Source organism: Sphaerodactylus townsendi, linkage group LG06 (genome assembly GCF_021028975.2).
Source record: "Sphaerodactylus townsendi isolate TG3544 linkage group LG06, MPM_Stown_v2.3, whole genome shotgun sequence".
NCBI classification, from domain to species: domain Eukaryota; kingdom Metazoa; phylum Chordata; class Lepidosauria; order Squamata; family Sphaerodactylidae; genus Sphaerodactylus; species Sphaerodactylus townsendi.
The window spans coordinates 48,008,847-48,036,191 of record NC_059430.1 but is presented as its reverse complement, the minus strand read 5'-3'; the positions used below and the strand labels follow the sequence as shown (position 1 = coordinate 48,036,191).

General features: G+C 42.3%; 2 protein-coding genes across 4 annotated transcripts; one reads left to right on the top strand and one right to left on the bottom strand.

Annotated features, from left to right (window-relative positions):
* Positions 1-750: 750 nt before the first annotated feature.
* On the bottom strand, positions 751-14,118 carry UBE2N (ubiquitin conjugating enzyme E2 N). Of its 2 annotated transcripts, none has more exons than XM_048500445.1 (4): positions 13,981-14,118; positions 4,739-4,985; positions 4,445-4,585; positions 751-1,446 (listed from the first exon to the last, which is right to left on the bottom strand). In XM_048500445.1, the coding sequence occupies exons 1-4, from the start codon at positions 14,008-14,010 to the stop codon at positions 1,406-1,408; spliced, it is 459 nt and encodes a 152-aa protein (XP_048356402.1). In that variant the 5' UTR covers positions 14,011-14,118; the 3' UTR covers positions 751-1,405. The 2 variants fall into 2 exon arrangements, with proteins under 2 accessions (XP_048356402.1, XP_048356401.1); XM_048500444.1 differs by lacking the exon at positions 751-1,446 and adding an exon at positions 3,408-3,493 and having other exon boundaries at positions 4,406-4,585.
* A 3,000-nt stretch (positions 14,119-17,118) lies between these two features.
* Positions 17,119-25,857, top strand: MRPL42 (mitochondrial ribosomal protein L42). 2 transcript variants are annotated; one of them, XM_048500449.1, is made up of 7 exons: positions 17,196-17,248; positions 19,683-19,883; positions 21,260-21,416; positions 22,298-22,361; positions 22,959-23,043; positions 23,750-23,913; positions 25,712-25,857. In XM_048500449.1, the coding sequence occupies exons 3-7, from the start codon at positions 21,335-21,337 to the stop codon at positions 25,755-25,757; spliced, it is 441 nt and encodes a 146-aa protein (XP_048356406.1). In that variant the 5' UTR covers positions 17,196-17,248; positions 19,683-19,883; positions 21,260-21,334; the 3' UTR covers positions 25,758-25,857. The 2 variants fall into 2 exon arrangements, with proteins under 2 accessions (XP_048356405.1, XP_048356406.1); XM_048500448.1 differs by lacking the exon at positions 19,683-19,883 and having other exon boundaries at positions 17,119-17,248.
* The last annotated feature ends 1,488 nt before the right edge of the window (positions 25,858-27,345 follow it).

Genomic DNA, 27,345 nt, shown 5'->3' with positions numbered 1-27,345 from the left:
TCCCATGGCAACCTGGCATTATACTGGCCACACTGAAAGCACAGAGATCAGAAGGTGGTCAAGGCAAAGGACTAGGGCCAGAACAGGAAGTTTTAGAAAAACACAAGAAGCTGAAGGAGGGGTCAAAATAGGCTCCCATGAGATATAAATATATACATTTTTACACAATGGTTAAAAAGAAAAATAGTGATCTGTATCTTCTAAATAAAGAAAAAATTGATCCTGAAGGTAGCTTAAATATTTGTAGGCAAAGCCAGAGTTTACAAGGCTAGCTGCAAATGCCTTAGCAATTACCTGAACTATAACATCTCACTTTATGCAGAGGATTGGCTTTTAAAAGAAAAAATGAAAAAATGTAAGTTCTTTAAATGAGTAGGCTGAAACCAGATAATAGCACAAGACAGACAAATTACACATTTACCCAAAATTGCTGTTTTGCTAGCTTCCTGCTTCAGTGTTACTTAATATTGCAAGTACGTACACATTAATGATGCATCTAACCTAGCTGAACTCTGACAAGCAGCTTTTGAGGCTTTTTACCAGAGGCTTTAAAAAAACCCTAAAAAACAAAAATATTATGAATACACTAATGTGGTATGGCCTATTAATAAAAGTCGGCAAAAAAATCCAATATTTTACTACACCTGTTAGGCTGGTGATAATAACATTTTCCAATCCAACTTCATTAAAAAAATACGATTGTCACAAGTGAAAAAAGAACACAGCAAAACAAACTGTACAAAGGCAAAGTAGAATAACAAAATATTTTACTAAAACAGAAGATTTACAGAAGATTTTCCAGACAAGCCATACAAAATGGTCACAAGCTTTTCCTTGAAGGGAGGGTTTTTACACTTGACAGCAGAATCACAATATTATTAGTGATAGTGATAGATGTTTAATGATCCCATTTTTGTTCAAACAACCAAGCTTGTCCATCTACAGCGTTTAAGTTAGACTTGGCTAGAGGGCAAATTCTAGAGTATAACTGGTTAGCTGCTTTAACCAATGCAATTAGCATCACCATAAAAAAGGGGAGAGAGGGCCCACACAATTAGAACAAAAATCCCTGCAGCTAACCCCGACTACTTTCATTCACAGTGTTTACACTTAAATCATGATGGGGGGCAGGGAGGGGGGAAACTTATTAAAAGCAGAGATGTGCTACTGCTTTTAAACAATTTTCACAACAATCCTGATGATATTTCTAGCCTCTGCTCATGCGGAACAGGAGTGAATTAGGACAAGACACAGATTTGCTAGTGCGCATTTAAATCACCAAAGAACTGATGTCTGGGTTTTTATTCTGTAATGTTTTCTAAGACTGTGTCCATTAAATGCAAACAAAAAAGGAAGAGGTCTTGGCAGAACAAGAAAAATGATGCACACTGTTTCAGAGCACATTTTAAATATTATTCATGGCATATAGCCTAGTCCATGCTCTGGCTGTAAAAAAAGAAAAGAAATATATATTAGCAAATAAAGCATCTCAATTAATCTGCATTAGCATTCTCTACTACCCCATCTTTTCTCCTCACTGAAGACCAATTGGTGTATTGTTAAAAGATTGGTATGCAATTAACCATTACTGTGGACATAATACAAAAGTGTGAATTTTTTTGCACCTGGATTTTTCAGCAAATCCTTTACAGCAGAATAGATGTAATCAAGCCTTGATAAACAGTGATGTTTGTGGCCAGGAATCCCCAACATGGCACCCAATGATGTGAATCCTGGAGACCACTCATGTGTCTCTCTCCTAAAGCAAACAGCCAATCATGTCTTTCCTCTGCATCATTCAAACAGGAGATGCTTCAGAAGAAGAAGTTTGGATTTATACCCCACCTTTCTCTCCTGTAAGGAGACTCAAGGTGGCTTTCCCTTCCTCTCCCCACAATAGACACCTTGTGAGATCAGTGGGGCTGAGAGAGTTCCGAAGAATCAGAGATTGAATAGAATTAGTGCTTGAGATTGAGAATCCATTTCTCAGTGCTCAGATATCGCCACCAGCATGGCCAATTGGCCATGCTGGTAGGGGCTGATGGGAATTGTACTTCCTGAACATCTGGAGAGCCGCAGGTTCCCTACCCCTGGACTAGGCCAAGGTCACCCAGCAGGAATGTAGGAGTACGGAAACACATCTGGTTCATCAGATAAGTCTCTGCCACTCAGGTGGAGGAGTGGGGAATCAAGAGCCCGGGAAGCCACTCCGGGTATGCAGGGAGCTCCTTTTCAGAAAACTGACAATGTTTTGCTTACAACCTCACAAGATTTCCCACCTCCTGCCCGCCAGTAATTTTGTGACTAATCCCAACTCCATGGCAGCCATTTTTTGGTGGAACCCACTACCCTATCCCAAAATTCCAAAAGCGTCTATAGGAGCAGTAAGTACAGAAACCTCAAGCATGACAGATCAACTCTCATGCACGTCTATATCATGTGCATTACTCACAGGAGGCCATTTACAACCCTGTTGCTTTTCAGCTTCGTAATACTCCTCTAAACATTAGCTAACTTAAAATTTATCAAACTATTATTAACAGTGTGAGCACTGCTGAGAAGTCAGAAATTATAGCTCCAAGACTTTGCAGGCTGCCGTGGAAACCTGCTTAACCCTTACATTTCCTCACATGAGCAAACGACCAGCGATACTTGCATTGGTTGCATTGCACAGCCTTCTCTTAGAAAGGTGAGTGCATTTCAAGGTTTTCCTGGAGGACACATTAGTATGGGACCCATTTCAATCTGGATTCCAACCTGGAGATGATCTCCAGAGGCAAATGGACTGAGGCCAGTTGGCGCTGTTTGATCTGATAGCAACATTCAACTTAGTTGATCACTACCCCTTGATTCACCACCTTGCTGATACTGGGATATCCCTCTGCAAGGGACAGCCTTGCAGAGACTGATCTCATTTCTTCAGGGGACAGAGGGAGATGACTTCAGCATGCCATTTGTGGGTCTGTGGGGTTCCGCAAGGGGCAATCCTCTCTCCGATATTATTTAACATAAGAACAAGCCAGCTGGATCAGACTAGAGTCCATCTAGTCCAGCTCGCTGCTACTCGCAGTGGCCCACCAGGTGCCTTTGGGAGCATTTTAACATCTACATGCGCCCTCTTGCCAAGTTACTCCAGAGCTTTGGGCTAAGCTGTCAGTATGCTGATAATACCCAGCTATACTGATCGATGTCTGGCCAGTCAGATACCACCCCAGATATTTTGGCCAGTTGTTTGGAGGCCATGATGAAATAGTTGAAATGGAGCTAGCTGAAATTGAATCCAGTGATCCTATGGTTGGATTGGAGGGTTGCAGAAGGGGATGACCACCTTCCGACTCTTGACAGTGTGCAGTTAACACCAATGCCAGACATCAAGAGTCTAGGAGTGAACCTGGATGCCTCCTTGTCTATGGAACCACAGGTCACAAGTGTAGCCCATCTAGCATTCTATCATCTTTGCTAGGTAAGGCTGTTGGTAAACTACCTGTCCCAACCCAATGTAGCGACAGTGATCCACGCAACAGTCCCCTCCAGGTTAGACTATTGCAACTCACTCTACACATGGCTTGAGACTACTCCAGAAGCTCTAGCTGGTGCAAAATGCAGTTGCCCAAGTCCTTACTGGGATTCCATGGCAAGCATACCTCCAGCCAGTGCTCGGTCAGCTGCACTGGCTCCTGGTGGAATACCGAATCAGGTTCAAGGTTTTGGTAACTTTCAAAGCCCTAAATAGTCGGGGATCTTCTTATTTGTGGGAATACCTCTCCCAGTACGTTCCCCAAAGAGCTTTACGCTGGCCTGGTGCTCCCCAGCCTGAAAGCTGTCCAACTATCCTCATCCAGAACCAGAGCTTTTTTTACTCTGACCCCAGCCTGGTAGAATGTTTTGTCAAGTGAGATCAGAGCCCTGCAAGACTTGGTACAATTTCACAGGGCCTGTAGGATGGAACTGTTCCACCAGGCCTAAGGTTCAGGACAGCAACAGTGTTTAAGTTACTGGTGCCCCTTTTCCCTTTCCCCTCAATATGTGTATAATATTTGAATTTGTTGGGGATAATAGTTCAATTTCTGTGGTACCTTATTCCCCTCTGACATTTAATGGCTCTGAGATATGAATGGGGATGCTTACTAAGTTACCATATTGTTTCATCGCATAGTTTTGTTTTATCTCATGATAGTTGTAAGCTGCCCTCAGTCTGTATGGGGAAGGGCAGCCTCTAAATAAGAACTAGGCAAAGTTATCAAAATTCAAAAAGATCAAATATCTAAAATATATCAACTGTTTTTATTTATGTTTTACTTATTTACCTGTGTACTTATTTTCTGCCCATCACTGAAGTACCTGTATGTACGAATTCTGGTGAGTCTACAATAATTTTTAATTGTAAGCCTATTTGGTGAACTAAGAATCAAATAAGTGACAGGTAGAATAAAGGACACACTACCTGTTTCTATGGCTTGGGCTTCATTGGTCTTCCACTGCTCAGCTACATCATTTGCTAGTGGATCATCTGGGTTGGGAGCGCTTAACAAAGCCTGGATTGATAGCAGAACTGTACGAATCTGCAAAGCTGGAGACCATTTGTCTGAGAAGAGAAAGGTTAAAGTACTAAAGCAACAGTTTTAATGTAGAATGTTTCCCTTTAATAGATGACTACTGTATGAAATAACCTTTCAAATATCTGTGTCTTTAAGGAATGGAAAAGAAAATGCATCACTCTGATTATTCCAATACGTACCTTTCAAAATATCTAAACATATTCTTCCCAATTTGTCTACGTTAGGATGATAAATTTTGGTCATGAAACGTACTTTCGGCGCTGCCATAGGGTATTCTTCCGGTAGGAATAGTTCAAGTTTAAATGTCCCACCCTCAAAGGGGGAATCCTGTGGACCTGCAATGACCACATGAAAATAACGTGCATTGCTCTCATCTGGTTCTGCCTTTATTCCAGGAACCGGTTCTGCCAGCAAGCGCTGGGTTTCCTGAAAGAGAGGGAAAAAACAGCAATGAAATACAAGCATACCCTCTTCGAATTGTTCTCACACCAGTACGTGTCCCCAACTTGACATAAAACTTTATAGTAGGTGAATATTTTAGCCAAGTCTGTTCCCCATCGAATTTTGTGAAGTTTTTTCAACCATCAGTACATTTAATTTCTTATATAGAGATCAGGTGAAAAAGCAGTGTGATCACCTTGTTACAATATCTACGACCAGCAGGAAAATAAACAGAAGAAAGATCCTGAAGAAAGCCTTTCTATGCAGACCAACTTCACCGCCAGATATGAACACAGGAAGCTGCCTTATTCCTAGCCAGACCACTACCGGTCCAGTATTGTCAGCCCTTACTGACATTGGCTTTCCAGGATCTCAAGCAAAGAATACTCCTTCCCAACTATTACTTGCTGTCTAAAATACTGGGTATTACATCTGGGATTTTCTGCAAACAAAGCATTAGCTCTGTCCCTGAGTCACAATCTCTTGCCACAGAGGAACCATTTCAGAAACTAGATTTAGACAGCCTTTATACTAGTAAAAGAAAGTGAAAAAATGTTAAGGAGTCTTTTCATGCATTTTCAGATATTTCAAGTCCAATATTTCATATTCTGTGTTCCAAGTGTTTGATTTCCCCCCCCCCAAAAAAACTATTGCAAATGAACGATAAAATCAGTTAATTCAGGAACACTCAAGGCAGCTTTCTCTGTGCAGATCTTTTACAAAAGACATGAGGATGCCATTTTTAAAGCAAATGCTTAGCATGGAGTGATGCTGCATATTGAATGCATCCTTATCAGGAATGTGCAAATAGAGTACCCAATGCACAATACTGAATGGTGACAGGCTGCAAGGTAAAGCTTTCACAAATCTTTGCAGAAGGGATAAACAGCATTCAAATAAAATCAAAAGCAGCAAAATGCCTTCAAGTTCTAAAAAAGCAAAGGGCAACAATTTTCTCAATTACTTAAGGAATTATTTAATCCTAGGGTTATGTGGTATTCACAAGAAAGAAACCAGGAGGGGTCATGTGGCTCCCTATTCCTATATTAGGTCAGGCACAGATCTGAACAGAAAAGTGTAACTCAACTTGGAGGCATTTACAGTTGCACTAGAGAAAGCTATAGCCTTGCACCTCTATTTTACCTCCTTCCTCCCCCCCCCCCCCAGATCTGTTCTGCCTGCCGGCTGTTACAGACATACCTTCCTCATGATTCCTACACAGCATATGAGCTCCCTAAAGCTGTTCACCTAAGGGGGTCGGGGAGGGGGGAGCACTATAGTTTATGTGCCTCTATGGACTCCTCCCCCTTATCTGCCAGTAGATATCTGCCTAGCCTAGACTGTGTGCAGTCCCTGACAATGGAAGAGCTCAGGCAAAGAGGACCCATACTTACACAGACTCAAAGCCCTTTCAAAGCCATGAGAGGTACAATAATTGGCGGGAAATAGTAACTATGAGTACAAGCATCAGTCAAGACATTCCTACTGGAACATCAGTGTCATAATGCTGATGCTGAATCATCTCCCGGCCCCAAGTCAACATTTCTCTCTAATTTCTGCATTATAGTACCAAGGCATTAAACCTGCTTGTTTATTATGAAGTTGGCAGTTTCTATTTTTAATCCCCCCCCCCCACCATTTTCCAAACTTAAGGATCGAGTTGAGGAACGAGACAGATGGGACCCACAGCTTAGACATGATTAAGGGATCTTTTGCTAACCTAGTGGAATTGCTGACTTCTCCAGACAACTGAGTCTTATACGTTGACACAAGCTCTTTCAGAAAGTCCACTCTGAGTTTTAAGGAGCAGTTTGCCATGAAGCACAGAAAGCAGATTTTAGAAGAAATCAAGTCTATAGTTTCTTTGGATTTATGGACCAAATTTCACAATGGTTTTGATCTTCATTTATAATTATTGGTAGAATAAAGCTAATGACATTTTTATCTTTTTCATTTCATAAGTACAACAATATAATGTTTGTACTGAGTATAAACATTTTTCATGTTGTCAAAGTAGGCAAGAGTAAGCTAGTAATGCATCCTATTTCCAAACACACAGGCTCAACCATAGCTTCAACATTTCCAGAAATGTTACATCTCTTACCCTTACTCTAAATAGCTTTTCATCCCATGCCCCACCCGCTATTTATCATCCCTTCTTTCACTCCTTTACTTTGTTCTTCCATTACAACATCTGTGTCTACTCATCAAGACAGTTCTTTCTTTCTTAATCACTGTGCATACACACTGACCACTGACCACTAAAACTTTCTGGCCCGCCACAGACTAACTTTGTATTTATCATCAGCTATCACTCCATTCCTGCTCTCTTAAACCCTGATCCTATCTAGCTCAGACCACAAAGAAAAATGTTGTCATTCAGCATTCCACACAGTAACAAGCAGAATACTCATGTTTAAAAGCAATCTTTGTCAAATGCAGGAAGTGCAAGAATGTAGATAACTTTCATTTTCCTGCTCCACTCACTGCTAGTTAGACATATGATCCTCTCTTTCCATGCCTCTTCATAACTTGTAAAGGAGAGAGAGCTATTATTAGAGTTCAGTCACTAGTCAAAAAAGTTTAAAGAACTTGAGATTACCAAACACCTGTCAAACATGTGAAGAAAGAGTTGCAGATCTTATTCCCTTTTCACCTGTTTGTCTGCGAAGTCACTACTGTGCCATTTTACTCCTTCTTGCCACTTCAGGCTGACTCAGAGGCTCACCTACTAACACACCTTTATGGAACAAGTTCCTGCCACTGGTTCCTTACTGCTTCCTCCCAATTCATGCAAGAAAAACTGCTTCCCCATCACAATTCTGGTACTTATACTGGAAGCAATGTTCATGTTTATTTGCTCATAGTTAAATTATGGAGGACAGCGTTAAGAGGCTAGACTCTGATTAAGGACAAAAAGGGAACCTTGGATGGCTATTGTGGTCTCTGTATAATGATTCAGAGACTTAATAAATGATATCCAATGGAAAGTAACTTCAGCTATGTGGAATTCAGAGGATGACATCTGATCAAAAACAGACAGAATACTTTTTATTTACTAATGAGAGCAAATTAATCATGGTCCAAAATTCAAACAATTGTTATACATGTTTTAAGAAGTTCAGCACAGGACAATGGGAGGCAGGGAGGTATGGGAATTAATGGCTGAAAATTATTTATAAGAATGTTATGCCACTGTTCCCCTCAAAGCAGTTTACCAAAATTACTCTTTTAAACAAATTCATATTAAAAAAAACCCAAAGGCAGACATCCTGGGTTGGGGTCCACCAGATTAAATGATCTGGCCAAGGCCATAAGTTTTGATCCACAGGCTGAGAACCAAGGGCTCTTAGGCTCTTGTCCTCTAGCTCATATTCAAGACCTTACACCTTCAGACATGCCCAAGCTATAGATACTGTGGTGCCAATATTAATATTGAACTAACAGCTGGTATTACCATGACAGCATCAGCAAAATCCACAGAGATGGAATTACATGCAGCAAATTAAGTGGAAGGAAACACAAGAACTTTCAGAGGTAAATTCATGAAGGTTGCGCCATTTTAGAATCACCATATCAAGGCTATTATTTTGCATCATCTTCATACAGATGACATCGAAGAGCGTCAGCCCAGACACAAGGGTGTCAAATGCAATTCTGCAAGAAGGTTGTGACACTACTAAGCCAGTTGTATTAAAGACATGGGAAACAGTGAGAGGCAGAAAGTTCCCTTATTGTGACACGATACAAGTCAGCCAAAGGAGAAGGTATGAAGTTCTAAAGGAGCAACTGTACAACTGACTACATCTTCTTTTTGAAGACTTCAGGATTGGAGAACTCCAGTATATTTCAGTCGTTTAGCAATCTCCATTATAAATATACTAGCCAGTCAGGCACACAGAACTCAAAACCAAATCTGGTGAACTGCTCCTGGAATTAGTTCATTTGAAGGACAAAAGCCCCAACTTCCTTATACCAGTTCCTCCTCATTATCCCTCTGTATAATCAAATGTGTTAAAATAACCGCTGAAATCAAGCTCTACTAGTACCACCCACTTCTCTCTATTAGTGGCAATGATTACCAACTGTTTTATATACATTGCAAGCCACAATATTAGGTTTCCAAATAAAAACTGGAATACAAATTTAAGAAATAAATACTGCAAATAACTCAATTTGTTCTAGCCCACCTCATCGCCAACGAGGTCCCAAAACGGCTTACCAAAAATACCTAGACTCAGTACAGACAATTTAAAGCCACAGAACTCCAATATATATGACCAAAACAAAAAGGAACCTTAAGGTATCCGAGTCTGATCCTGGATCCCCTGGACTGGTTCATTCAGATCTAGAGGTTGTGAACCTGGTTCTTGCCCTTCAGTCCACACCTCTTCCCACACTCAGGATTAATACCCGAAGAACAGAGGAGACACAAACTTAGCTCACATCTTCCATAGCAGCTGCTAGCAAGAGATTTCCCACTCCTCTCCCACCCCCCAAAAAATGAGCATGCCTAACTCACAGGGGAGTGTTGCAACCAGTGACAAGAGGCAGGAGTCTTGTGCTGAATCAAAGGGTGAGGCAACAGCACCCTAATAGGAACCTTCACATTTCATCTCTACAAAAAGAGCTGGCACTGAGAGCATCCTGCCCTTAATGAGTATACAAACACAAGGTCAACACGGTTTAATGTCCAGTTTTTTTAGTTCAATTTTGTGCCTCTTCCAGCAGGCATTTTCTGTAGCTCCAAATACTCAACCCACTGTATTTTCTAGATCACAGGTGTCAAAACTCACGGCCCTCCAAATGTCATGGACTACAGTTCCCATAATCCCCTGCCAGCATGATGCTGGCAGGGGATGATGGGAACTGTAGTCAAGCCAAGCCAAAAACCTTTATTAGGGAACTGTAGTCCATAACATCTGGAGGGCCGCGAGTTTGACACCTATGTTCTAGATCATCCACTAAAAAAAATAAACTATTAAATTAGAATTGTTACTGAAAGGCCAACACTGTGGTTATGCATTGCATACAAAATAGGGCACAAGAAGGGAAGCATTCCTTGAGGAGTCTAAAAAATTATTCTTAAAATGTGTTAACATGTTACGCTGCGTCCTTACAAGGATATCACACAGCCAGATCAGGACTACATGATGAATACTTAATAACTTTGTCCAGAAACTGCACCAGATCTTTAAAACTGATGATGAACAATACAAGAGTTTGGATCCAGTTTAAATGGTCAGTTGTCATCTTCCAGGCTCCCCTATCCACAAGGAACATCATTTCGTAGGGATCATGGGGCTGCAGTGGTAGGAAGAAAGCGAGAATGTTCCATTCTGCCACTGCAAAGTTTAGTCTAAAGGTCCTAAATTTATACACATCCCACTGATTAGCGAAGCACATATTTTGTCTTCACTTACTAGCCTGCCATTATTTTTTAATTGTCACATGCCCTTTGTAAGATTTCCTTGTCATATGCTTAGAAGTGGAAGGGCTGTTTTTTGTTTCATGTGCAGCCAGAACAGAAAGACTTCTCCTTTATATTCTGTCCACTACATTAAGGGCCACTTCACATGTCACAGAGCCCTTGTGCTCACTAGTGAATGACAGGAGGACTTTGCACTGGACGCTCAATGAGTGTTATGCTTGTGAGATTCACATGCGCTCTTCACTCCCCGAGACCACCATGCATGGGTTTAAGTAGCTCCAGTCCTTCGCTCCCTCACCAGGACTTGTTCACTTCCTCAAATAACCCCATGGATTTTGCAGAGCCAATAGCATCTCCACAGGGAACAGTAAGGGCAGGGAAAGGTTGAAGCTGCTTCTTCTACCCATGCACCAGAGCTACAGGGAGAAAAGGGCATGTCTGACAGGCAAAATAAACCCACTGAGCATCTGACACAAATGCCTCGTGTCATCCACCAAACACAAGGTCCCTGTAATGAATGATGACGCTCAGAGAGGATGGCATTTATGGTCAATGGAGAGGGGCAATAGCTAGTTATAGAGCATCTGCTCTGCAGGCCCAAGTTCAATTTCTTGTTTAAAGGATCAGGTAGTCAATGATGTGAAAGACTTCAGACACCCTGAAGAGCTGCCACCAGAGTCGCCAACACTGACCTTCAGAGAACAATCACTGATTCAGTATAAGGCAGCTTCCTGCCCATTTCTTCAACTTGCTACCTACAATATCTGAACATAGAAAACCAAAGACTTTGGTCATTTACCTCCAGGTACCATCATCCAACTTTATACTTTTGGGATTTTTCAGCCCTGCTTTGGTCAAGATCCAAATCTGCTTGAGAGCTGATTCAACATGTCAGGGCTCTACGTTTATTCTGCAGTTAGGCACAAGCACATTAAGACATGCAATCTGGTACCACAAATTGAAATATGAACTTGGCATAAGTACATTCACTGTCCACAAAAAATTCACTTTCAATTTTTGATATACTTGAAAGTGTACGATGTTTGGTGAAATCTCAAAACTAAAAGGTGAAATGTGAAAACCTCACTAGTCTGAGCCTTGGTTTCTGTATACTATACAATGCTTTTGTGTGAAGGCTGCAATCCCAGTCATAGCTGTCAACAAGGAGGATAAAATATTACGCATGTTCAGTTTTATTATGTATATATTGCTGAAAATATTTAGAAATTTTCCACAGCTTGGAAAACTGGCAAAAGATTACCTGGGATGCAAAAAGTGCCACTTCAGAGCCCAGGCAGCCACAAATTCAAAGCCTCGGGCAAATCACACTCTTGTCCTCAGCCACCAACTTTACTATGGGGCCAAAAAAAGCTCACCATCCAGAGCTATTGTAATGATTACTAATTAGACTCAATACTGAAAGCATTAAATCAAGCCTATCTACTTTACAGCTGGGAAAAAACCTTCAGCAGAAAGGAAGTTTTATCACAAGAGCTGAGCATACAGACTCAGTTTGACAAATCTTCTATATTAGAGTCCAAAGCAACTAGCTGAAAACAGTCATTGTGGAAAACCACAAAATAAGTAAATCAAGATGAAACATGTGAATATTTTAACATTCCTTCACATAAGTAATCAAAATACATTATAGATTGGCAACTTTATATATTAAACTCACATTCCCAAATTAAAATGGCAGCAAACTAGTATCACTTTAACAGCTAGTTTCTTTTGCATTTTCTCAAGAAGATCATCTTGTGATGGCAAGTTTATTTTTGCACAGGCACAGATGCCAGAATGGAAGCCTTTCTGAATCAGAAACATCATAGATTTCAGCTATGAACAATCAGTAGCTACTAGGTATGTGCACGTGGGAGGTGGTGGACTAATATCAGCGCACACCCCAACTGACAGTTCCATTTTCCCACAACAGTTGCTATGGAACTTGGTGAAACTTCTTTATTCTTTGAAAAGCCAAAAACAGAACTGTCTCAGTTCTGTACATCTCAGCAACTAGCTTTACTCAATTTTAACTGTATACTAGTTTGGCTGACCAGCATGATTACAAATGCATGCTACTGAAATACCTACTCTTAAATATCCATGCTACAAAGGATTATAAATTAACATAATACACCTGCAGAGGCAATGCAGTTCTGTGAGTTCTTTTATCTTGATAAGTTGTTTATCACTTTCAGCTTGCACAGAAGACCAATTCAGCCAAGCACAACAGCATCCAAGAAAAAAAATCATTTTTTTTTGGTTAAAAAAAGAGGGGGTCACAAAATACAATCCTAACCACTAACTAAACAGCAAATATCGTTAAGGCAGCTTAGGGCAGTGATGGCGAACCTATGGAACGGGTGCCAGAGGTGGCACTCAGAGCCCTCTCTGTGGGCACGCATCCACAGAGTTCATCACAGATTTTCGCCCCCCACGCACACACGTCTAGGCTGGCCTGGGCCGCTGGGCACGACATGTAGGTAACCCTGTTCTGTTAAACCCCACTGATTTTCCTGGGAAGAACTAAAAGACAATCCTTTACCTGGGAGTAAGCTCGGTTGCTGACAATGGGCCTTGCTTCTAAACCCTCCTAGGGTTGTGATTCACCCATTCGAAGCATTGCACGATTGCGTCAAAGCAAAGCCGCCAACTACCACCAAACTTATTCCCAAGTAACGCGCGCCTTGGAGCCAACCATTTTTTCTAAACTAAAACCTCGGTATTCAGGTTAAATTGCCGTGTTGGCACTTTGCGATAAATAAGTGGGTTTTGGGTTGCAGTTTGGGCACTCGGTCTCGAAAAGGTTTGCCATCACTGGCTTAGGGTATGTATAAGCAAACGGCGTATAAGACTTTCTTACAGGGTTTCTGAGCCATTGCAGAAATTAAGAAATGTCTTTATAACCCGTTGCGGGGGGGGGGGGATGGGGCAGAGAAAGGGGTGCATTACTCTAGAGTAGGTAGGCCAACAGTTGTTCTCGCTCCAAAGAAGTGTGGGGTTTTCCTAAGTTGCACAGATGGCAGGCTACTGAGATGCTGCTTTTCCACGAGGTTTCGTGCGCCGCTTCGACCTGCCTGCAGGGCCAGTCCCAAAGTCGCGACACGCCCGCCCAGCGAGACCGCACGCCCTGTCACCGCCACTGCCTCCTCCCGTCTCTCCCCGCCGCCAGCCAAGGGGCGCCGGCTGCAGCGAAGCAGTTCGCGCGGCAAAGAGAGGCTCAGAACCTAGGCCCGGAAGAGGCCTTCCAGCCCATTCATTCCCGGCAAGACAATGCTCGCAGGCCTCGCCGGCCGCTCCGCCCACCCTGCCGCCGACCACAAATGGCAGCGGCTGCCACCTCCAGCCAGCCGCCCTCTTCCTCCGCGCGCTCTGAAGACGCCCGAACCCACCATCAGTCCCGCTCACCGGAAGCGCAGCCCTCCCCCCCCCTCCAGCCCTCGCGCAGGACTGTCCCGGCCTCTCCAGCAGGCCCGTCCCCAACGACCAAGAAGAAAGAAGGAGGGCAAGAAGGAAGGAGACAGGCGGCGAGAGGAGGAAAGCGGATACCTTGATAATCCTGCGGGGCAGCCCAGCCATCTTGTCTTATCGGGATTCAGGCTCCGCTGGGTCTCTGCTCCGCTCGGGCTTACGCACTACCGGAAGAAGTCCGAGCTTCACTTCCTGTAACGTCACCCTGAGCACTCCCCCAATGCGAATTGGGAACTGTAGTCCTAATTAGGCCGCCGAAGCAGGGTTGCGAATTGAGAGAGCCGTTGTTTTAAAGTCAGCTCGAGGCTACCTGACGAGAACACCCAGCCTGGTACCTAAAACGTGTTTGGCGCATGCTCGCGGCCTCTCCTTCTTTATCACATCTTCCACGCCATCCTCATAACATGACTGGGTCGGAGGCCGGTTAGGTAGACAGAAAAGGTCATCCAGTGAGATTCATGACTGAGTGAAAACATGAAGCACTCTCCAGACCAAAAAATGTCAGTCAGAAAACAGTATATGTAGTTCTTGAATATAGTAATTTGTGGATGTCGTTTTCTGCAGACAATCTTGTTTAGTCAGTTATATTAACATATTCTACCCTCAAAAGCATCCTTAGCTGTTGTTTCCGTTACAACCACTTCACTTTAAGTCCTATTGATTATTTCTGGCCTTTCTATGAATTGTGCAATTGGACCTCCTGATTAGTTTCCAGTTGCCAAAGTTTTCCTAAATGTACATATCTTGAAAGAGCTGGTTGGTTGTGAGAGGCTTTCACTAAGCAATAAGCTTCGTTTTAAAGCCATAACTGTAAATGAATTGTCAAAGGCTTTCACGGCTGGAATCAACTGACTGTTGTGGGTTTCCCAGGTTGTGCGGCTGTAGTCTGGTAGTTTTTGTTCCTAACATTTTCCTACATTTATGTCTGGCATCTTCAGATGCCCTTCTCATCACTTTGGAAAATTATCAGCGCATTCCCTTTCCAAGTACAAATTCTCCTTCCTTTTACTATTTTTGGATTATTTCTGCAAAATCTCCTTTAACAATATTAACACCATCTCATCTCCAACAATTGAAAATGAAGTTTCCCCAAAAAACAATATTCTTATGGGATATTTTTAAAGTTGCAAACTTTTTTCTGCCCCCTCCCTCTCCTATGCAGCATGAAACTCAGAAATTTAGCAGGTGAATCTGCTAAATTTGGCAGGTGAATCTGCATATATTCATACCACGAAATCTGTGCTGGGCTGCTGTTAAACTCACATGAGGGGTATTCCAAGTAACTTTTATACAGGCCTGAGTTTTGCAAACACATATTTAATTTAAAAAATTATATGCATAGATTTGAATTTATTTAATTAATTATTTATATCCTACTTTTCTATACAGTTGGGGCTCAAAGTGACTTAAAGAACATCATTCGCCTCCGCCTTCATTTTCACACAACAAGCCTGTGAGCTTAGGGTTTGTGATGGGCCCAAGGTCACTCAACCAGCTTTTATGACAGAAGTGGGGATTTGAACTTGGATCACCAGAGTCCTAGTCTGCCATTCTACCCACTACTCTGCCATTCTACCCACTAACTCACTATGCTGTGAGTTAGACTGGTTAGTTCCAGATCTTAAGAGTATGCACGGACTTGTAGCAATTAAGCGAAAGGGCATCAAAGGGCGCTACAAAAAAATTTTTTTCATTGTCTGGCATTTGTCCTGACTACAGGGTTGTCAGTTTAAACAAAATATCCCTCTGACAAAAGTCTGATCTGTAGCAATTAGCAGGTGTCTAGGTTTCTAATTTGTATTTATATACCACTTTCCCCAAGATGTGTCCTCATAATAGTTTACACTTACAAAAGGTAAGACAAATAAATCTGGAGGGGAAGAGTCCACAACTGATATTAAGACCAAGCCTGATGCCCCCTTCCCATTCCCCCCGATGGCCTCTGCATTTGATTTAGCTCCATATCCTGAAAGAACTTCCTGCTGATTTCTACAGATCATATTTCTGTGAAAGGTGCAATCACAGACCCAGCTATTTTGGAGCAATAAGTCACTCTACCTGACTGTGTGTGTTAAGTGCCATCAAGTCGCTTTGGACGCATAGTGATGCTGTGAATAAATGAACTCCCAAACATCCTGATATTAACAGGTTTTGCAGATGGAGGACCATGGTTTCTTTTACTGATAGAGTTTTCAGCTCCAGGTTGGAAAATTCCTGGATATTTGGGGGGTGGAGTCTGGGAAGGGCAGGGTTTGGGAAGGGGAGGAACTTCAGTGGAGTATAATACCGTAGAGTTCAACTTCAAAGTAGCCATTTGCTCTAGGGGAACTGATCTCTCTGGCCTTGAGAAAAGTTGTAATCCAAGGAGATCTCTAGTCACTGCCAAGGTTGGCAACCCTATTTATTGAGTCAATCTATCTCATGTTGGTTCTTCCTCTTTTCCTGCTGCCACCTTTTCCTAGCATTATCATCTTTTAACATTACTCTTGTCTTCCCATACTGTAACCAAATACCATAGTCTCAGTTTAGCTTCTAGAATCAGTTTTGATTTGATCTAGACTAGGAATTCCCAGAGTGGGAGGTACTGCTCCCCTGGGGATGGGGCAGCAGCCCATAAAAGTCTGGGAACCACTGATCTAGAAAATCACTTATTTGTCTCTTTGGCAGTCCATGATATCCCTAAAACTCTCCTCCAACACCACATTTCAAATGACCTGATTACCTCAAATCAAGGCACCAATTCTGAACGACAAAAACATAATTCAGTGCTTCCATCTATCATGACCAGGATCCCTGTATCCTAAGTTGTTGTCAAACATAAGAGTTCTGCATGTGGGGCTTGTCAATGCTACAGGAATGAGAAATGTCACATTTGCTGCAAATCTTGTTACCGAGTCAGTCCACCATTGTATCTGACTGCCTCGCTATCATCTTGCCCATCTCGCTGCTATCCTAAACACACTTACTAGGTAGCAAGCCACAAAGAAGTATACACGTTTAGAACTGCACTGTGCGTATACTCTGTTCAGTTCACCATTTGCCCATTAAATAGGAAAAGCCTATGAACACCCATTCCTCCTCGATGCTTCGTTTCCCTCTGAGTACTCCAGAGTCTTCAGTCGCTGACTGACGCACAAGAAGTTCGCCATCAAAGTTTTGCTCACTCCCTTTCATGCCTTCATACCCTGAGACCGGCCAGACTGTGTCAACCGAGAGGGCCTTCGGAAGAGCGGTAAAGCGGACTACATTTCCCAGAACTCTTCAGGCGCAGCCGGACGTTGGAATTTGCCGCAAAGGAAAGCATCGAAGGCCTTTTCGGGACAAGATGGCTGTGCTGTCGATTCAGGTAGTGGCTCCCCGTCTATTTTTACCTTTCCTGGAAGGTTCTTTCTTGTCCGTCCGGCTCCGGCTAATTTTAGTGATCTGAGTTGGGGCTGAGAGGATAGGGAAAGGCTCAAGCGAACACCAGTCCCCGCCGGCCCCCTTTTAGAGCCAGTCGTTTGTCAGTGGAAAGACTCTTCGCCTGGCTCAGGAAGTGCCGCCCTTCTGGCGGATTTCTAAAGCGTTCCCTTCTGTTCAGTCAAACCCGTGTATTTCAGAGATGCTGCCTTGGCCTTGCAGAGAGAGCGGTGTTGCCACGACACATGAAATTATTGCGGTGGGGGGGGGGGTGAGGTCTCCCAACGCCAGGGGTGAACAAAACAGCCAGTTGTGATACTGTGGTTGCAGTTAGACTAGGGCCCCTTCTGCACATGCAGAATAATGCACTTTCAATCCACTTTCACAATTGTTTGCAAGTGGATTTTGCTATTCTGCACAGTAAAATCCAGCTGCAAAGTGCATTGAAAGTTCATAATTCTGCATGTGCGGAAGGGGCCTCGGTCTGGGGCAGCCCATATTCAGATTTCTGCTCATCTTATGCCATTCGATAGATCATTTTGAGTCCACTGCTTTCTCTCAGCCTGAGCTGCTTCCAAAAGTGATAAAATGTGGAAGATGAAAAATGTATGTGCTGTTCTGAGGAAGGGTGGAATAAAAATGGAGCAACAATGACACTGTTGCTATGAGAATAAGAATGGGTGTTAGCAGGGAATTTTAAAATATAATGTGCTTCTGTAGCAATGCACTGCTTGGAATGTAGTGGCTAAATTTGTCAGTCTTTTTTATGTGGCATGTAATTGTGCTACAAAGAAATGCCCCTGAGGCTCCTAATAAAAGCTCTTTGCGCAGGCGCTGTGTCATGCTGCAGCACCCAGTCTTAAAAAAAAAATTAGATCCTTTGGCACAGTGACTTTCATAAAATAATTTGTGTGCACTTTTGTGGTAATATGGTTACTATGTCAACTGCAGGCTGTCAACGGGGTATGTCCTGCTCGGGATAAAATGTTGATCTACATGGAAAGAAATGTCTTGCATCCAGATGAGGACTGATTGAAACCTGATGCAAGTGGGCATACTTATGTGTCACTGCCTATCCAGCAGCTGTCATAAGTGGGGCTGCCACTGCACATGCAATCCAGCTATGGGTAACACATTAATATAACAGTATAATGGCCACCTGGATCAAAGATACTAGTATTGCATGAGTAGCAGCTGATGGCCCAGTTTAAATTAGAAACTGGGCACATCTGGTGGGTAAGTCTTCTGTTCCATTGTTGTCATATTTAAATTGAGGCTTAGCTATATTGACAGCAAGTGTAAAAGTGTAAGGCCCTTTGCTTGTGACACCGAGGCATGCTCATTATATTCTCATTTACCATATTGAAACCTTTTAATTGGTGCTGGGTGGCCTTGGGCCAGTCACACATTCTCAGTCTCAACCACATCAAATATTTGGATGGGAGACCTCCAAGGAATGTCAGGTTTGTGACACAGAGGCAGACAATAGGAAACCACCTCTGAAGCGTCTCTTGACTTGAAAGCCCTATGGGGTTACCGTAAGTCAGCTGTGACTTGAGGACAAAAAAAGGGAAAAGTTACTTTATAGATTCTCAAATTTCCCAAATACAGTTACAATGGTATTGCAAGTGAGCTCACACATTTAGTCCACCTCTCCAAAGGTAGTATTTAAATAAAAAGTGACACATTGGCAGTCTGAAAAAAAAGTTTAAGTTTCTTTATAACAAGTCTTCCTACATTTTCACCAGGATAAAATTGTTACTGCCGATGCAACTAAATGATTGTTTTTTTGCAAGCCCAGGTTGCTACATAGAGGTTGGATGTGCAACCTATGTAGCTTTTTATGACACTCTGATTAACTGAAACAACCGTAGAAATGCCTGTATGATCCTTGGCGTGAAAATTACATGTTGTTGGCTATGGGAAGGGTTAAAGCACAATTAAAAGCTATTTCGTAACAATGGAAAGTGTGCTGCTGGCAGGTGCTAGCTAGGGTTATGGCCAGACAGATCAGAGTCCAGGTAGGCAGTAAGTGAAGCCTAGTCAAGACAAGTTAGAGTCAGGTCAGGCAGCAGGCAAAAGTGTAGTCCAAAATAGTCCAGAGTCAAGCCACAGGCAGGAGGTCAGGCTGGCCGAGAGCTGGAAGCCAGAGGAAGACTAAGCACATGGCACTTACCGGAAACTATACTCATTGCAGATCCCAGCCCACCATAGGGTTTATACAGGAGGTCTTGGTTAATGAGGCTTGGATCCTGCAGGGACTCAGACCTCAGATGCAAATGCCTGCATTTCACAGAGCCTTCTGTCATACCTAGCAGTAATGCAAGCACTTCTCCTTTTACTCTATAACTGTAGCCTCTGCCTCTGTCTCCTTTGTGCAGCTGGCTTGTTATTCAACTCCTCTGAGATTCCTGAAGGCTCTCCCAGCCGCATGGCATCAGGCTCTGCCTTGGTTTGCAGGGAAGGGTTTGGATCTGGCTGTGCTGCCTGCATCTCCTTGCGGGGAATCAGCTCTGGGTCCTCATGGTCTTCAGGCTCTACATCTGCGTTTTCAATTCCCAGGGACTGGTGCCTGGCAAAAGGTGACTATTTTAAAAATGTCTGCTGTAATTTGCAATACCATCATAATAATTCTCTGATACAAGTAAATTCACTGTGCCTTTCTGTGGAGTATTTTCAAAGTGCCTTTCTGTGGAGTATTTTCAAAATAGTATATAATTTGCCTTTCTGTGGAATATTTTCAAAGTGGTATAGAATTTGCTACACTCTGTGCTCTGGACTGATTGAAGGAAATCCTCAGGAGCCTTCTTTAGTATTTGCTAAGCACTTTGCATGTCAGGTTGCTTTTATTCACTCTGATTTGGACACCACATTGGATGTAGTACAATTGCCAGGTGTTTCTCCAGAGCTATTACCTCCACAGATGTTGATTATATATAGCCTGCAGCTATATATAGGGTCTCTGGAAATGTAGCCTGCCACTTGTATTCTTATTGTGACTCAAGAGAATCAAGGGGTTGAGTCCAGAAGGCAGTGAATGTTTTGTTCTGAGAAGAAGTGGTTCTGGCTGCCATGAATAAAGAAGACAGTGAGACTACTACTGAAAAAACTTTGCCTGACCTGGTTGGTTTAGCTACCAGCCACTTACTGATCTCTTTTTTGTGGTCAGAGTTCTCAAGAGTTGGTTGGCAGGCCAACATCAACATTCCCAGATAATATGTACTATGTGGAACCATTTCAAGACTGGCACCCACCCTGGGTTTGAGACAGAGGATGCCTTCATTGCCCTAGTTGCTTATGCCGAGACAGACATGGTGAGGGTCACTTGTTGGTACTTCTGGATCTTTAGTAGTTATTCAAACCACTGACCATGATGTCCTTCTGGATCACTTGTCTGGGTTGTGAACTGGAAGCATAACATTGTGTTGGCTTTTATCTACTTTGCAGGAAGATTCCAAAAAGGGTGCTAATAGACCTATGCTCTGCTACATTTGTGTTATGGGTGCCCCAGGCTTCCATTTTGAATTCCATTTTGTTTAATGTCTTTCTAAAACATCTGGGGAAAGCTGATCAGGTTTTGGGGATATAATGTTATCATTATACTGAACTCACAGCTGATAGCTTTGTTGTGCATGTATAGAGCCCTTCGGGGGAGGGCGGTTTATAAATATAATAAATAATAATAATAATAATAATAATAATAATAATAATAATAATAATAATAGAGTCATCAAGTAGCAACTGACTGATAGCAACCCCAGCCAGGGGATTTCAAAGCAAGTGACAAGCAGAGGTGGTCTCCCTTCCAAGTACTGACTCTGCTTAGCTTCCAACTAGATCAGGCTAGACCAGGCCGCCTTCCCTCTCCTAATAACTTTATTAGAACCAGTTAAAAAGTTAAGACTGATTGAGCTTTGGATTTTGACTAATGTATTGACATACTATTGACTTTCAACAGTGGTGAAACCTGAATTGAACTTCACACCTCCCTTCCAAACAACATCTTGAAGTGCCACTTCTTTTATCTGCTAGTATGGCTTTAGCATCCAGAAGGGCTGTGTTGACTACAGTGAGAACGTGTTTCAAAGCATTCAGTAGGCAATCTCTGGCATTTGGTAAGGAATGTAAACTTTCTTCCATTAGCTATGTTCTTTTTGTTTCAGCAAGAGGAGTAAGTCTTGTTTATCACAGAGGTGCTCCTGAAAGATCCAAACAACAGTGTGTTCTGTGGCATGAACGGCCCTCTGATTTCTCCTCTCATACATAGGGGGCTTACTCTAAGTTGCTGCCACAACGGCAAGGGGAGAAATGTCTCATAACCACACTTATCCTCAGCTTGACCAAGAAGGAAGCCTTATCTTTCTTGTTGTCCATGTCCAGCTGCTAAAGTGACTGAAAGAAAGGTATTTCTGTTTTTCAACAAGCCAATATAAATGCTTGAGTCCTGCCTGAGAGAGCAGGACCATCTAAGGTAGAAGAGCAAAGGATAAGATGGTGGTTGTATGCCATCTCTCTTTGCATGAGTTTAAAGAAGTTTCCGTGAGAACTGTTGAATGGATCCCCTTCAACTGCTCACAGGTTTCCTTGGCTTTCACAAGGCTTTATGGAGCACCCTCCTCCCCCTCCACCCCAGGAGAACCATTGAAGCAGGAAATGGTAGGTGGGGGTTTTTTTTGTCAGCAATGTCCAGCTTAAAGCAGTTCTTAACTAACCTTCAAGACAAGGACACTGTCACCTCCACCACCAATAAACTGTGAACTGGTGTGTACACATTCTGTTTGCTTTTCTTTCAAATCACAATAGAAAGGTTAGCTGGCTTTGAGAAGAGTGATAATGCTTCAGAGTAGGCGTGTGCACTAGTCCCTCGATTAGAAAGATGGGTTATAATGATGATGATCATTGATGGTGCCTATTGTATTGAAACCAAGTACACACCATAATCTACTGTGTTGATAAATCTCACACTATACTCAGCCCTTGGTTGTTGTTTTTCCAGAGTCAGCTGTGTATTGTTCTTGCCACAAATCTACATATTCAGCTTTTCCAGATGACTACAATTGGTGAGTATCGCATCAAAATTACTTCACTAAACATTGAGTTCAAATGTCTGCCAAAATAGCAAGAATGACACTAGATTAGCTGCTGCTGTATGAAGTCAATTTTATTAATTCCTACCTGTGTCTTAGCTTTTGACTCTATTGTGATCTATATAGAAACAGTCACTACTTTTGAACATATGTATTGATATTGAATATTATTAGTATTATTTTATTTATATCCTGCTTTTCTCCCCAGTGGGACTCAAAGTGGAGCACATTGTTCTCCTGTCCTCCATTTTATCCTCACAACAGTGTTGTGAGGTAGGTTAGACTGAGAGTATGTGACTGGCCCAAGATCACTCATAGCAGAAAGGGGGATTCAAATCTGGATCTTCCAGATCCACTACATCTGGGGTTCATATATAAATCCAATTTATTTTAAAGATTTGTACCCCATCTTAGACAAACAGATAATGAGGCCAAAACACAGATATTTTTATTTCCATCTCTGTCTCTGTTGGAAATCTCGTTACTGTTCAGCAGCTTTTTAAACATTTATTTATGCAATAGATCTGTGAAAATGTAATTCAAAGGAGCAGAATTTTTTTTCCTTTTTAGCAAAGTGGAACTTGCTGTGACATCAGATGGAAAGACCATAGTTTGCTATCACCCTTCGGTGGACATTCCGTATGAGCACACAAGAGTATGTGAAATCTTACATGGGAAATGTAGCTAGTTTTAGTCTAGTTTTACAAATATATTCTTGGGAAGTAATGCTTTGCACGAATGAGTTATAAAAGGGAAATGGGCTTGTTCTAGAAAATAACAATACATTTATTTATGTTGGTGTTTGTTGAAAAATGATGGCTGAGACTATGCAATTGTGATCAGAGTAGTAAATGGATAGACCCTTTGTTCCTTTCCCAAATATAAGAACTCAATGAAATCAGATGGCAATAGATTTAGGGAAAGAACTATTTGACGCCATGAATTAATTGCCACAAGATTTGGATGGCCACTGGTTTAATTAGCATTAAAAGGAGTTTAGGCAGATTCAGGGAAGAAACAAAGCCTATCAGCATCTATTAGCCATGGCAGGCTCAGAGGCACTATGCCACTGAACACCCCTTGCTGGGGATAAATGGTAGGGCAGGGGCGCCATCTTTGTGAAATCTATGAAACTGATGGACTTTTGGTCTTATTGTCATTTTAATGCTTCTTTACATTGTCTGTGCCGATCCCCAGCTGATAAAAGTTTGATGTATGTGTATTACAGCTTGGCAATCTTGCTGATTTTAAACAGCTGCAAATTTGAGAATCACGGTTTCAAAGAACGATAGTTGACCTTTAAAAATTTTAAACTTTGTGATATTTGGGATTAGGGTTTTTTGCTTTTGTTTTTTTGATAGCCCATTCCGCAGCTTGATCCAGTGGATTTTAAGGCAGAAACACATGATCAAGTGCTGAAATCTAAGTTGGAAGTGGAAGAGCTCAACAACAAGCAAGGTCCTACAATTGAGGAGCTTAGTAGAATGTTTTATACGACAAAACATCGCTGGTATCCAGTGGGACAGTAAGTGTTTTCTTAAGACACACCATGGGAGGCAGTTTTGGGGAGACAGTTTAAGATACCAGGTGTAATAATTTTACTATACTTTTTTCCACATAAAGATTAATGTGCAGTAAGTTGTGATGTGGCAGCAGAGAAAATAGCATGCTTTCGCAGTAGAAAAATAGTCACAAATGACTACGAGCATTGTAATTCATTTTTAAGTGCATCCTTTGTCAAGACCATTATTCTGCGCAGAGCTAAACATGGTACTTTGATAAAAGAGCATTTACAGTGCATCGAAAGACTATCAGCAAATCTTGTCTTTTTAAAATGTCTGGGAGTTGCTGCACCCAGTTCAAATGCGGCGGGCTGCTTTCTCCCCCAAGCTGGGCAAGAGACCACTCTTTGCTGGACCAGAAGGGCCACCAACTGGGCAGGCGTTGTGGCCCTCTAAGGCTTGGAGCAGCAGCGGGGGGTCTGTCCTGTGCATGGACACCGGTGGTAGAAGCAGCTGACCTGGCTCTGGCTCACTCTGCAGCCAGGAAGTGTCATGTTAAAGGGTATCTAATTTCCTGCTTGGGGGATGTCAGAGGGGATTGATTGGTCTCCACAGTTGTTCTCTGTTGGAGGCGAATTTTTGTCCCTGAAGACATAAAGGAATTCACACAACAAGCTGGAGCCCCTCTGCCACTTACCTTCCCCCACGTGCTAAATTAGAAGAGCGCTCACTCACAACCAAAAGCCAGACCCCCACCCCATCTGCTTCAGCACCGAAGTCTCCAGGTGCCTCTCCAGAGCCCACTGACATTCTCTCTCTGTCCCTGGTTTGCGGAGCTAGAAGTGGCCTCTTCCTCAGTGGGTTTTTTTTCTTTTTTGCATTGGAAAGGGGGTGGGACAGAGCTACATAGGCACTAGGACCAAGTGGAGCATCCTAAAAAAGACAACCAAGCATCTGGCAGATGAATTTGCCAATCTATTTTACTCTTTATGTGAAAAAGAATGTAGTACTTTTTACAGTATAATTAATAAAGGCTTTACTACAGGGCTTCTCAATCATACATTCCATCTTCTGAAGCGGTCTTGTCTGGGTATGAGCAAGCAGGAATCTGTTGGATTGTTTAGAAGTTCTTCTTTGTGCAGCAGAGATGGGGGTTTCTCATATTGTTATAGTGATATGGTACTCAAAAGTGCCATCAGGTTGGAGCCAATTTATGGCCGCCCCATAGGATTTTCAAGGCAAGAGACGTTTAGAGGTGGTTTGCTGCAGCCTGCCTCTGTGTAGTGACTCTGGACTTCATTGGTGGTAATCAGGGCCAACCCTGCTTAGCTTCTGAGATCTAACAACAGCAGACTAGCCTGGTCCATCCGGGTGGGGCAGTGTAGAGATGTACACAGCAGAATTTCTACTCTTTGTTTACTTGACAACTCCAGTAAGGATTCTAATCTGTAGCAGTTTGAGATTGAACTATTATAGTTTTGGTAGGAATTTTGTTAATAAATGAAACAAATGAAGAACCTTTCTGGGAAAATTGCAACATGTCTTTGTCCACGGAATAATTCCTTTTCCCAGGTAGGCACATGGGGCAAGACCATGTGGTGCTAATGAACTGGTTTGTGTAGTATTAATTGGAATGGGTAGGAAACACCTGTGGAACACTCAGAATGTTATACTATACAAAGAATCGAACACAGGATTCTTAAGAATTGTTGTGCAAAATTTCAAAATAAAAAAAACTAAACTCTCCAGCATGCTAAACTGAACTACTTGACATCTGACAAGAATTTTAATGTTTTTTCCTACTTTTTCCCCCTCTTCAAGGTACCATACTAGACGCAAGAAAACCAATCCTCCCAAAGACAGGTGAACAGGAAAGTGCATCTTTTTTAATGTTTCCTGTCTTTAAACATGATTCCTGAACAGATGAGATATATGTACATGGCCATTAAAAATTTTCTATCTAAGAATGTGCTGTGTGACAATTCTTTTTCAGGGTGTGTTGATTGAGTTGTCTTGATGCCTAATTTAGAACACAGCAATTTGGACAAACAGGTTGCACACCAATAAAAATAGATCTCTTGGAAAACATGGGTGAATCCCGCAGCTGACAGAACAGTTGTGTTAAAACTGGAAATGAAGTTCAAGGCATCCTTGCAGTGAGATATTAGCAGGAGTTAGAGGTCAAGAAGGAAATGCACAGCAAACACCTGGATGCTTCAAACTTCCTAGGAGGCTGAAATTGAATAAATGGCACACATATGACCTTGAAGAGGAGTGTGAAGAAGCATTTAAGCTGCTTCTGCCAGTCAGGATTTCACGCAATGCCCTGTACAGAGGGAGTTCACCTTCCAGCACCCTCTTACCAGTTCTAGTGAAGCTGCATTTCCAGGAACTTCCTCCAGATGAGCAGAATGGTCCCCAAATGTGGACTGGAGAAAAGTTTTTGTGTGAGATACATGGTGAGCTGAAGGTAGCTCAGCTGGGAAATTGAGGGGGGGAGTAGTTGTTCTGAGGGACAGGTTTGTTTAGAAGATCTGTTTCAAACACATTTGTGCATGGGCTACCGAACCAGCTATGTCACGAATGAACTTGAAATGACTTACCAAGCTGAGCATTCCCACTTCTTTCCTGTCCCCCATAACCACTCTATTATTGGAAAAGTCAGTAGCCCTCCTGTGTGCATTGCATCTCTGCTGCCTCTCCTGTGGCATTCCTTTTCACAGTAAGGCAACAGCTGCTCCAAACATGTGAGGCTCAGATATTAGGTTTGTGTGCCCTGTTCCCTTTCGCTGTCAGAGGCATGTGTTCAGTTTACACAGGAAAGCCCTGGTGTCAGTTTGGGCACAAACAGTGCTTAACAGGACTCTTGGGTATATTGATGCTACAAGCTGTTTATTGAAAATAAGATCTATATAAACTTTTTAATAAACGCACATTCTTGTGTATTTTCCAAGGGCTGGCAGAGCTCATTAACTGAAGCCACTCCCATGTCTGTTGCCACGAGGTAGCTCTCACATCTGGACAGGACGAGGAAGGTGCAGGTCTGACACTGTTGGAAAGAGAAATAAACTGCATAAGTATGCTAAAAGCACGTTTTTATTTATTCATTTCAAATATTTATGTGATGCCCAAGGCAGCTAACAAAATATAAACACAAAGGTATAGTTGAAATAACATAAGTTACAACTGCAACTCTTGCCACATATATGTTTACCAGCTGCCAATTAAAATGTTCCTTAGTAACTTCTACCAAAGGCATGTTAGCATAAGTCCATTTTGCATCTTTTATGGGAAGTGTGTGGGAGTTTTATGTACCACATCTGGCAACATTGCTACATTGGCACAGTCACAGAAAACAAGTGCGCGCTGCTCTAGACTCTAGAGGATCATTCTTGGTGAAATGTGGAGTGCTGCCAACATGTACCTCAGCATTTCCTTTGAAAACACCTTGATTT